The sequence below is a fragment of the Dama dama genome, chromosome 14 (genome assembly GCF_033118175.1).
Source record: "Dama dama isolate Ldn47 chromosome 14, ASM3311817v1, whole genome shotgun sequence".
NCBI lineage: Eukaryota > Metazoa > Chordata > Mammalia > Artiodactyla > Cervidae > Dama > Dama dama.
Window position 1 is genome coordinate 3,574,002 of NC_083694.1, and position 13,145 is coordinate 3,587,146.

At 40.7% G+C, this 13,145-nt stretch overlaps 1 protein-coding gene across 5 annotated transcripts in view; it reads left to right on the forward strand.

The window, feature by feature from the left end:
• Window positions 1–13,145, forward strand: part of SRGAP2 (SLIT-ROBO Rho GTPase activating protein 2) — a 249,214-nt gene that overhangs the window by 124,583 nt on the left and 111,486 nt on the right. For all 5 annotated transcript variants that reach the window (XM_061159935.1, XM_061159937.1, XM_061159936.1 and 2 more), the window contains exon 4: window positions 5,160–5,322. In XM_061159935.1, the coding sequence (XP_061015918.1) occupies window positions 5,160–5,322 (163 nt within the window). The remainder of the gene's footprint in view (window positions 1–5,159; window positions 5,323–13,145) is intronic.

Sequence of the window (13,145 nt, forward strand, 5' to 3'; positions counted from 1 at the left end):
ATGTCGGAAACCGATGAATGCTGAATCCTAGTGTATTTGGAAATAAAAATAATACTGCTTCACATTTGTATAGTACTTTACTGTTGATGTAATTCTTTTGCACCCACAATCTCATTTTAGCCACACAACAGCCTCGTGAGGTGGGCAAGGCGGAGACCACTGGCCCAAAAGGAAACAAATCTCAGTAGAGCACCGCAGTAGCTCAAGCCATCCCCGTAATGCTAGGCTTGCATCGTGCAGCCCGTCTGCAGACCTGTGAACATAGCAATCGTTAATTAAATGCTACCTTAGGCCAGGAGAGCTTGCAGGTTTGCAGTCATGCTTTGGAGATCTTGGGGGAGCCTGACGTTCAACACAGGGCATGTGTCCACTTTACAGATGAGACAAGTGAAACCAGATGGGGGGTATGGAAACAAAGGGACGTGTGCTCTCGGATCAGCGGAGATGGAGTTAGCTGGGCCAACCGAGTCAGCTCTTCACCTTAGTTTTTTTAGAGAAACACCTTTGAGGATTTGGTGGCTAAGTGTGTTGAATGTCCATCAATAGTTTAAGTTGAAGGAGAAGAACTGGGCTAATGTATTTGAAGTTAATGATTCAACTGTCCAGGTTTAGCTCTTTCAGTGCATTTATAAGGATCATCTCGTCTGTGGATGCTTAGTTGGCTTGTGACTTTCTGGGCCTCCTTTTTTTTTTTTGACTCCAGAGTCATTCCCTCTCAATTACAATATTACGTTTTCTTGATCTTCCTCCTGAAAAAAATTTTTAAGTAAGAAAAACACTTCTGGATATTTTGTCTGCTTTTTAGGGATTAGTGTTGGAGGAGGTCTGCAGCTGTTCAGCACATACCTCAGGGATTCAGACCCTTTTCTGTAAAGGCCCAAGTGTCACACAACCTAAGACTCCGGGGGCGGGGTAGGTAAAGAAACTGTACAAACAAGTGATAGATGGAAAAGATATAAAGACAAATTTCAATCTCCTGACCAAACGAAGCTCCCTTGGCTCTAGCAGCCCCAAATAAAATCAAGCTGCAAAGCTGCTGAAGCAGGAAACCACTCTAGCAGAACCTTAATATGCTCCCTATGAAATCACGTCTCGTTGACTTGCTCGTTTTCCAGCCTGAAGTGTGTTTCGCCTTTGTTCGTGTTGGCTGGGAAAATCATCTCCACAGCAGAGTTGTGTTCCCCTCTTTCCCCATGCCCCACACCTCTCCCACATCACGGTCCCAAAATAAATAAATGAATTAATTAAGACACCTCTGCTGGAAGGAGAAATAAGTCCAAAGGCATACAAACTCAAAGAACCAAAAATATTATATGAAAGCTACATTAATAGTAAAAGAGAGTGGGAAATCCTAGGAGAAACAGACAGCGGAGTCTATTATTTTGTTTTAGGGCCAGACTCCTTTTTTAAAACAAAAATTTTACACAGAGCTCTCGTATATGCAGCAGATTAAAGCAGTGTTTTATTGGTGTAAATCTAACTTTTGAAATACCAATTTATAATCAGTAGGAACTGTGAAGCTGGGTTTATGAACCCCAATTATGAATCAGAGTTACAGGTTTATATCAGTTTCAGCATCAAAGTTATTTTAGGTTCTGGTTTGTGTTGTTCGCCATCAAGAAATCCTGACTCACACAGATGAGTTGTCATAATCTTGAGATAGTTTTAAATTGATTTAGATGCTTGAAAAAAAGGATGGTTTTTGTTTTAAATTTGAATCACTGACATTACCTAGAAGCTATTCCCATTCTCCTTCATCAATATTAACTGGATAAATGGAAATGTTTAATAAACTTTACAATAGTTGATAATGAAGTGAGAAGATGCTGAGCATGTTTATCCTCATTACCCAGCCATGGTCTGCCATGAGCCCAGCATAGGCCCCCGCGCCTTCTGTGGCGTGCAGTTGAACTTGGCCACTGTGTGTCAAATCGTGTGCTCACCTGAACAGCTTTGCCCAAGGAGACACGTAGGTTGAATTAAAAACTAAACCTGTACAGAGCAACATTCATTCTAATCAATAGCATATTTTTCAACAGTCTGGACCCACACATTGATTCTTTATTCCAAAACATGCATGTAACAAAGCTCACCTGGGCAGCCCATGAGACACTGGTGGAGTCTGCTGCAGGGAAACTGGGTCCCAGGCCCCTTAAATATTTCAGTAGAGGTTGCTCATTTGAATGGGTGTATTACAGTTCTTTGAAATTGAAATGTAATGTTCTGTAATTCCAACATCTCTCAGAACGCTTTATTAAAGGTCCTACTCACTGAAACTGATCATGGCTGTCCCACTGCATGCTATAAGAATGGAAATAAATACATTTGGTAAAAATATTGATACTTGTAGCACCTTAGAAGTTCTTAATAACTATAAATTTATGAGTGGTAAGTGACAAGGCATTTTAAAAGATCCCCACTTCCTCCCATCCTTTTTTAATGTCTTTGTTTACCCGAGGCTCTGCATCCTTTTCCATGGTACTGGGCTGGTTTCGCCTCTCCTGCCTCCGCCTGTGATCTGTGATGGATTCAGTACATGGGTGCACTAGCTGGCTCTTTGTGCCTCTAACCTTCTGTGATATCATAGGTCTTTCTTTCTCTCCCAACTGTATTGTGATAGCAGCACTTTTGTAACCACTAAAGCCCCTACTACTATACTTTGTTCATTTAAAACACAACTGTTTGTACACTTCTAAATTTGAATTGTAGCATGTTTCTATGTGTGTAGACTGCCATAGAGAACAGAGAGGGACCACCAGCCCACAAGAAACAGATTCAAACCAGTTGTAAAGTTAAGGTCGTGTGAGAGCCGCACCTTCAAAAAGTGTGTGTATTTGTGTGGTGTATTCCATGCTTACTGAGGACATGGGTGTCTTGCCACCCAGTAAAAATTAGGTTATTTAGGATTTTGTAACCGAGGCTGATTTAGAATCAGTTTGAAAGTTCTCTTGCAGTGGAAACATCAAATGTTGCTGAATGTCTGTGCTCTGATCTCACTGTTTTGAATTTAGGATTGTTTCCTATTTACCTCTTTTTTGTCCCCAGGCGCTAGGGATTTTGAAAGGAGTGAACTAATTACATGTATCTCTCTCTCTCTTAGCTAGTATATATTTTTAATTTCCATAGAAATCTTTTAATTTTCCTAGAAAGTGGATGCCCTTGTTACCATAGTCATCAGTACATACGTGTTGGGGGTTTTGACCACAGAAGCGTGGTGCCCAGGGCAGGGGGTGAGGGTAGAGAGCAGGTATAAAAGTAGTTTCATACTGGTCATGGGGTTCTCAAGGCAAGCATACTGAAGGGGTTTGCCATTCCCTTCTCCAGTGCAAGCTCCGGGAGTTGGTGATGGACAGGGAAGCCTGGCGTGCTGTAGTCCCCGGGGTTGCAAAGAGTCGGACACGACTGAGCGACTGAACTGACTGAACTGATAAAGCAGTTTCAGTTTGGACTCTTAATATTCATTGGTTTGGAGCAGCCTCTTGGTACTATTTAGACAGGTATTTTGATTTAATGGTCTTTTCAGAAGCCAGAGTAGGTGTGGTGTGATTGTTTGTTAATGGTTACCTCTTCTGAATTGAAAGAGCTCTTCTATGTTGAATTCTGTCCTACAAGTCACAGGTTCCTGGCACAAGAGAGAGGCGGTAGGGACTCGATTACCGAGCCATTCAGAGCTTGCTTTCTTTGCTTTAAGAGTCTGACTGTGGCGAGGCAGGAGCAAAAATGGGGACAAACAAGGTGTGATATTTTGCAGTGATTAAGAGCATTCTCTTAGCAATTACAGGGCTTCTTCTTGAATTCCAGCATTGCCACTTTTTAGCTGTATGAACTTGAACAAGATATTGTAACCTTTCTTAGTCCAGCTTTTCCTCATCTGCTGAATGTGGTTGATAACCCCCACTTTGTCAGGTTTTGTAGGGTTCAAATTAAACAACATGAGTACAGGGCCCAGCCATGTGCCAAGTACACAGTAAGCTCTTGATAAATAACCCTTTCCTTGTGTTTCTTTCCTTAAAGAAATCCACATTGCAGATGCAAAACTTTCTGTTGCTTATATTAGTGCTGGGAGCTGATTATCGAATCAATAACTGTTTTCGATCACATCCTTTTCAGTAGAATGAGCATCTAGGTTTAGTGTTTTACTGCTCCACTCAGGCTGTTAACGTCTTCACAATACACGGTTCAGATACCAGTTTATGCTCTTGGTTGTATGGGGCATGAGAAAACGGCTCAGTCAATGAAATCAAACCTCCCTGGATGCGTTCTGTGGGACTGAAGAATTTTCAGTGACTTTTTCATGGCAAATGCGTCCACAGTTGTCTTTATTGAATCCTGTGAGAGAAAAATGTGAGGGATTTAGTCTGTAGCTTAAATTTTGTCTAGAGACTAACTTTTGCCTGTAATCCTAGACACAAACCAAATATTGTAGTGGTTGAGGTCATGGAATTTGGAGTCAGACCTCCTAGAATCATTCTAGTCAGCACAGAACTGTGGTCTGGTCCCTGACTCCCTTTTACTGTCTCTGTGACTCCTTATTAGCTGTGGGCAAGTGACAACTCTGTGTTTTTTTTTTTTTTTTAATTACTGAAATGAGGATAATAGTAATTTTTTTCTGACAGCAAGATGATGGAGCTTAGATGGGATAATGTATGTAAAGCTTTTACCAAGTTTCTAGAACACACAGGTGTGGATGCTAAGTCACTTCAGTTGTGCCAGACTCTGAGACCACATGGACTATAGCCCACCAGGCTCCTCTGTCCATGGGATTCTCTAGGCAAGAATACTGGAGAGGGTTGCCATTTCCTCTTTCAGGGGAACTTCCCGACCCAGGGATCGAACCCGTGTCTCCTGTGTCTCCTGCATTGGCAGGCAGGTTCTTTACCAGTAGGGCCACCTTCTAGAACATAGTAGATGCTCCACAGATAATCCTACTTCTCTTCTTTCCCTCTTCCTATCACCGCCTTCTCCTTCTTCTTATTTTCTCCCTTTTTCCTCCACTGAGCTTTCAGAAGAAGAGAAAACTAGAAGTGCAGCTTCAGGAAAGACATCTTTATTTCCGGCTTGGCTCTGATTGCTATGATTTTGTGACATGTACTGTAGTCAGAGATGTTGACCCTGCCTGTTCACCAATGCTGATTTGTTTTCTTGCCGTTTCTCTGCAGGAAGGATCAGAATGTTCTCTCTCCAGTCAACTGCTGGAATCTCCTCTTAAACCAGGTGAAGCGGGAGAGCAGGGACCACACCACGCTGAGTGACATCTACCTGAATAATATCATTCCTCGATTTGTCCAAGTCAGCGAGGACTCAGGAAGACTCTTTAAAAAGGTAAATAGGCTATTTCTAACCACAGACACCATCTTGTAAATAAGAGAAAGAACATCTTATTGGCCCACTTAAAAGGCTTTCCATGGGTCTTGCCCTACCATGTACTTATGGAGAGAAAACATTGATTTGGCTCTTTTTCTTCCTTTCTCAGATGAATTTATAGTAGCCCTGGGAAAAGAACCATTTGCAAGGTACAACCCCAGATCTGGCAGCATAATTCATAATTTGTGAATATTAGTAATGACCGTATTTGGTTAACTTCCTAAGTGATTTGTGAAGCTATTGAGATTCAGAGATGTTCTGTGTTGTTTTATGATTTCCTCTTCTAGTTCATTTAGCACATCCATGTCTGTTTATGTTTTTAGTTTAGTTCTATTTTCAAGTTCTCATCTTATCCAAGGTGAACTCATGAATTTGATTATCATTCTCATCATGACATATCTTTGTCTTTGGTCCCTGAATGCATTTTTTGGGGTTGTTTTTTTTGTTTGTTTGTTTTGATGCTCCCAGGTGGAACTTGAACCCACCCCTCAATGTTTTCTGAAGCTCAGTTGTTTGTGATAATCTTAGGAAATTTGTGTCAAATTCACCTGTCAGTAGTGGAACAAAGCTTTTGGAAACCCAGGAAGCTCTTTTCTAAGCTCTCTCAATCTGAGCTCTTAATGGCATCATTTATTCATAACTTTTGGTTACAAATGGTGGCAAATACCCCAACTATTGTACTTGATGTACCATGTCTAACTTTCAAGCTCTGACATTTCCAAAAGATTTTTTATTTTATTTTTTTCCCATTTATTTTTATTAGTGGAGGCTAATTACTTTACAATATTATAGTGGTTTTTGCCATACATTGACATGAATCAGCCATGGATTTACATGTATTCTGCATCCGATCCCTCCTCCCACCTCCTTCTCCACCCGATCCCTCTGGGTCTTCCCAGTGCACCAGCCCCGAGCACTTGTCTCATGCAGCATCCAAAAGATTTTTTAGAAGGTGAATAACCTTCCCACAAGTGATATGTAGAAAGAGGATATATTTATATTGAGGAGTATCATTGGTTTCATACATAGGGAATTCACTGGTTTCCCGTTGAAAAAATCGGTGTTAAAATTTGAGGCTGGGGGAGAATGGACTTAGGTAACTAAGACTATGGTCCATAGTAGCCTTAGCTCTTGGTCAGTTTTCTGATTCTTAATATAAGGAAGCATACAGATCTCAGTAGGTCTGGAATTAGAACCCAATTTCTTCTTTTTTTTACCAGCATGAAAAAAGAACTGCTTTAGAATTGTCCATCTACATAATTGCATCTGTGAAGGGGCTTTCCCTGTGTCATACAGATAGGATATTAGCGCTACAATCATCTGAGAATGAAAGAAGGAAGATAAAGATAACTCCTTGCAGAGCTCATTGGCTATTTTTAGTGGCCCGGCTGTGCTGTGGTTGGGGCCATACTTCATTTAGGGGCAAGGGTACTTTTCACCATCTCCTCATGCTTCCTAGCATCTGCTCCAGCTTGCTTGTCATTAACTTGAATTATTCTGTAACATTTAGTGACATTGTATGTGACTAAAATTAATGACTATAGTTAATAATACTGTATTCAATACTGGAACACTGCTAAGAGAGTAGATTTCACGGGCTCTTTTCATACACACAGAAAAGGTAACTGTGTGATGAGATGACATATTATCTTGATTGTAGTAATCATTTCACTCTTATGTGTATACTAAATCATTTTATACACCTGAAATATATAGAATTTTTATTAAAAAATATTTTTAAACCTTAGATGGAACCAGTGATCAGATACCAGTTCTCTACCATCTTGACAGACACTTAGACCATCTCAAGATGAAAAGGGGTTGATGGATAGTATCCTCCTCTATTTCTTCTGTTCATCTGAGAAGAAATTTTTATGAGAGATGTTTAGCTATCTGGACTTCTCCCCATCTCTCAGCTCGCTTTTCTCCAGTTTCAGAAGGTTAGAGAAGAACCAAGCTGAGAGAATCTTATAACCCCTCCAGATTTTAGAGATGTTTATGCCAAAGGCAGTCAGTTATCAAAGCCACAAGCATCCCTGGCTCCACAGATGCCATTCACGTTTCACCAAAGGCCTAAGCACATGGCATGTATATAAAACATGGTATGTATCCCCATCCACTCATGAATGATATTCCAACCTTTGGCTAAGCATTGGCCTCCTTAAGCAATGCATTTCTATGCTGAGGGTGTAAGGAAGAATTTCTAATTAATCACTGGATTGTTTATATATTACATTTCATTGAAGAAAAGTGAATATATCATCAGCTCAAAGCTAAATGCATTTGTATAAACTGAAAACACCTGGTAACCAGCTTCCAGATCAAGAAACAGAGTATTTCAGTCCCAGAAGTCCCCTCATGCTCCTTTCTTGTCACTAAGGGATTGGGAGGGGTGTCCCCAGTCCCTCAGAATAGCGTCACTCCTGACTTTTCACAGCAGAGATTAGTTTTGCTCAGTTTCATACTTTATATAAATAGAATCATGCAGTGTGTACTCTTCTGTGTCTGGTTTTTCTCATTCAACATTGTATTTGTGAGATTTGTACATATTGTTGTAGGTAGTTGTAGATCATAGGACTTTCTCTTGATCCTTGTAACTTTCCATCAGTTAAATTATAGTGGATTAGAGATATCCTTAGGATTGTCAAATAACCAATGTTTACCATCCCACAGGGTGAATAACCTCTTTTCTCTCTCCCCTGGGGTCCAGTGTAGGCAGAGAACTCTAAGGTAGAAGCTAGCTTGGCTGATCCTAAGAACAGATTAATTCTGTTTGGATGAGAACTCCTCTGCTTTCTAGTAATGGGCAAAGAAGCAGTTTCTCTCCATACCTGACATTTTCAGTCTCCTTTGTTTAGAGTGTGTTGCACATGAAGAATTAGGATCCCACAGGTTGAGCTATAGTAATCAGATAAGAGAACCGAGGAGTGTCCCTGGCCACCCTGGCAGTTACTTGAAGCTTCTTGGGTCTTGCTTTATGCTCTTGAAGCAGAGCCCTTCTCCAAGAGATTCTTTCTCTTGGGCTCAGCTTAGCCAGTAACTCTGAAACTCTGGCCAATTACCTTCTTTTTTCTCTGCCTTAGTTCTCCCAAGTTTAAAGAAAACTGAGCTATAGGGTCTTCATTCTGCCTTTGAAATCTAATACACTGTAATTGTATGATGACAAAGACATCCTACACTGAGGGCTTCCTTCTGGTTGTTGGGTGACCTTTGTTAAATTGTGATAAGGTAAGCTGCAATCCCTGAGATAAGGATGGACAAAAGTGAGTGTGGGTATAGAGAAGGGGCTCACTTAAGCAATGGAAGGCCACATTTCTTAAAAGATTGAAGTATTGTTTCAGATTCTTTTATCTACAATGGCCAGCAACCAAGAGATGCCACACTTATATCCAAATATGTAGAATAAACACACCTCTTATTTTACCTATAAATTTGGTTCCAATAGCAAAAGGAAAAACCCACATTTCTCTGGAGACACAAAGAAAATGTACCTTTATTTCTGATTCAGCTGTGGACACCTGAAAATTTACCAGTATTTTATGTGAATTTGAATCTTCTGCTTGTCACTGGTAAAAATCAGGGCTTTTCTTCCTGTAAAGAAATTTATTTTAATCTATAAGACTTAATGATTCTCTGGCAAAGGTTATAATCATCAAAACCAAGATTTTTGAACCCTCGTGTGCTAGGTACAGTATGCATTATCTTATTGAATCCTTACGACACTTCTATAAGGTAGTTATTACTATGACCCTTGGAGAAACTGAGATGTCAAGAGATTAAGCAAAAGAAGAAATGAGACTGGTATTTAAATACAGCCATCAGGCTCTAGAACTCAAGGTTTTCCACCTACATGTCCTATTAGGCCTCTCCAGGTATTGTATGCAGAGTAGAGGGTAATCTGGATTTTCTTGCTCTTTTTCATTGAATCCAGATATTTCACTTAGTTACAGAATTAGACTAACCTTTTCTTCAGCACACACCCCTTCAAAGGACCTGGAGGTGTTAAACATCAACATTCGGTTGCTTCTCCTACCTGGCGTCTGGGCAAGCACCTGGTGTTGAAAGTCAAGTACAGCGGCGAGTTTTTCTCGCTAGGGGCAGAATTTCTAGTAAGAGGGAAACAAAGACTCATTAAAGACGAGAGCTGACCGAAAATCTGACTGGAAACTGACTCAGCTAATTCGGGGATGTCAGGGTGGCTGCACAATTGGCCCCTCTTTGCTCTGAACCCCCTTAAGGGTTGCTCCCTGCTGGCCCTCTGGTTTGTGGTTATGTCTGCTGGGACATACTTTACATGTTGCCTGAAGTCCTAGTAGAGATTCCTTTAGCTAAATATAACATGTAGAGAAAGTAGCCTCCTGTCCACAGCTCAGAAACAGGCGCACTTTGTCTAAGACTCCAGGGGAAGTTGAGCCCGTTTGGTGCTCCTGACATCTCCTTTCATGTTATGAAAGCTTAGTCTGTCTAACCCCTGTTGGAACCGGGGTCTGGGCAAATATTATTGCTGCCACCTTCATTTGTTTAATGCGGTGGCTTAAAAAACGGGGGCCAAATTCTACCAACTCTGACTCTTAGCTCCCTCTCGTCTCTGTGCGGGGCGTGTCCTAAAGGATCCTACCAGGAAGAGAAATTGTTTCTCTCACTCTCTTAGTTTAAACTGAAATAAACTTGGATGTGCATTTTCCCACCAGGGAGAAGACCACCCTGTTCTCTCTCCCCCCCTCACTTAGCTGGGACACCCTAAACGTGCCTCCCACTTGGCGTTTCCAGTCACACTTTCTAGCCCTTAACAGCTGTTTACTCTTGGGCTTGGAAGGCAGTCAGTTCAGACAGTGCTAAGACTGAATTTTATTCTGCCTATTATGGTATTTCAGGTAACTGTTTTATCTTTATTACCCTAAGGTTCTATGGCAGAAAGTCAGGTTAAATTGAGAAAGCTAGGTCAGATTCCCAATAGACCAGTAGTTCTCAAACTTCTGCTTTTCGAGAGAGTCACTTGGGAAGTTTTTTAAAAAAAACTCTTTGTGACCTTGAAGAGACAAAGATTTCTTAGGATATCAAAAGCATGAACTATAAAAGAAAAAGAAAAAAGAAAAATGGACTTCATCAATTCTTAGACTTTTATTCTTGGAAAGATATTGTTAAGAAAATGAAAAATATGCCATAGGACTGGGAGACTATACTTGCAATACACAGAACTCAATAATAAGATGATGGAATACCCATATTTTTTTAAACAGGTAAAAGGTTTTAATAGACACATTCACCAAAGAAGATATATATAAATGGCTAGTAAGCTCATGAAAAGATGCTCAATATCGTTAATCATCAGGTAAATGCAAATTAAAACCAATATAAGGAGATATGCTACATACACACTAGAAAGGTTGACATTAAGAAGACTGACAATACCGTTAGAATGGATGGAATTCTCATATGGTGCTGGTAAAAAATGTAAAAAGGTACAAACTGTTTTAGAAAATAGTTTGGCAGTTTCTTATGAAGTTAAATATGTACTTAACCATATGACCCATCGATTCCATATCTATGTGTTTATCCAAGAGAAATAAAAGTATATATCTACACAAAAACTTGTAACTGAATATTCGTAATAGCTTTTATTGTAGACTGAATAATGGTCTCGCCCCGAAGATGTCCCTGTTCTAATTTCTAGAACCTGTGGATGTTGTTGGACTTTATCCGTAAGTCCTTGCACATATGATGAATTTGAAGATCTTAGGATGTGGATTTAATTCTTGTTTACATAAGTGGGTCCTAAATGCAATCACTAGTGTCCTTATAAAAGGGAAATGGAGGGAGATTACAGGCAAAAGAGAAGAAGGCCATGTGAGAGAGGTGGAGGGAAGGAAGTAAAGTCACAGAGAAGATGCTAGGCCACTGGCTTTGAAGATGGAGCCAAGGAGCGCGGCTCTATATGCTAGGAAAGGAAATTGAGAGCCTCGCTGCTGATACCATTTGGCCCAGTAAAATTGGTTTTGAACATCTGATCTCCAAAACTATACAAGAGTAAATGTGTGTTGTTTCAAGCCACCAGGTTGCAGTAATTTGTTATGGTCACTGTAGGAAACTAATATTTTATTTATTAGAGCCAAAACTGGTAACAACTCAAATATCCATCAATAGATGAATAAGCATATTGTAGAAAATCATGTTGTGGTATGTCCATATATGAATACTACTTGGCAATAGAAAGAAATAAAATGCTATTGGATACAATAGTGCCGATGAACTCACAAAACATTCTATTGATAAAAAGAAGCCAGACATTACGAACACATTCTGTATGATTCCATTTATATGAAATCTTATAAAAGATAACTCTTAATATATAGTGATAGAAAGTAAATCAGTGATGACCTTGGGTCAGAGTGGGGATGGGGTCAACTGCAAAGGAATACAAGGGAACTAGGGGTGTGGAAATGTCCTACACTCTTCATTATGGCCATGTGCACTTGTCAAAATATGTCATCGTACATACTCAAAATGTATACATTTTATTGTGTTCAAATTATGCTTCAGTAAAATTGATTTAAAAGATAATAAAAGAATACCATGCCAAGGCGCCACTTCAGGACAGTTGAATCATGGTCTCAGGGATAGAGTCCAGCTGACCCTTGCCTATAATCAGGGTTGAGAATCACTGCTGTAGATACCCTGGTTTGCATCTTGGGGAAGCCCAAGAGCATGAGATGCATGTGAAGCAGGACCCTGTCCGTCTGTCTGTGAGCCGTACTTGCCTCTGCTGCAGACAGTGTTGAAGCATCTAGGTCAGTTTGTCTAGGCTACCGATTGTCGTTTACCTTTATTCTTGGAGGGTGACAAAGGGGGAATCTGGCTTTAGGGGTCATGCTGGAAATAGGAGATGCAAGAAGGGTGCTGAGGAAGAATCATAAGAGGATCAATTAGTCATTTTCTCCAGGACCCTGAGGTGTTAGACATGTCCTTTTCCCATGAGAGCAGTCAGAAGAGAATTGCCACGACTGGTCAGATTTGCTCTGGCCAATGAGATGGCTTTGGCAGTAAAACAGGTTAAAAGGCGATTTGAAACTAAAAGCAGTGCTTGTTACCTGCCTACCTGTTTATCCCCTTTGGGTAGGACTTCCTGTGGAGTCTTTGAGTCTAGCTGTTTGGCGTGTGTGAGGGGAGAGGATGATGATTCGCCACCATGTTCTGTGATGGTGCCATAACTCGGAGGAGAAGAAATGACCTACGATGCTGGTAGAGTTGAATGTCCCGGATCAGCACCATAGATTGAATGTAAGAAGAAAGCAATAGATTACCAAAGGTTTTGTTCTGCCCTCTTGAGAACAGGTTTGACCTGAAGATGTTTCTGGGGGAAGGAGTAGATGTTTGACTTACCCCTCCCTCTCTTCCCCAGTCCTCCCCACAGCTTCTCCTCGTGGAACTCAGTATCTAAGTTGATTAAATTTCCTCCCTGTTCTAACAAGGTCACTAACAGCAGTGTGTGGTGCTTTACAGACAGCTGTTCCCGTTGCCCAATTTATCTTGTTGGGAGCAAAACTCTGTTCCAATTAATTGAGCTTTGTTCTCTCATATCTGATGAAGAGATCCCCTTCGGAAAGAAGAATAGGATGTGAAGCTGAGCTTAGAGTAGGGAATGGAAGGCTGCCAGCTACTTCAAAAGTATCTCTGATGATAGGGGGGCATCAGGTTTGCTGCCAAAGCTAGCATTGATGGGAGCTTTGTACTTCGTGCTTTTTGTGGCATTTTAGCTTTGGTTTCTGTGACACCGGTCAGAA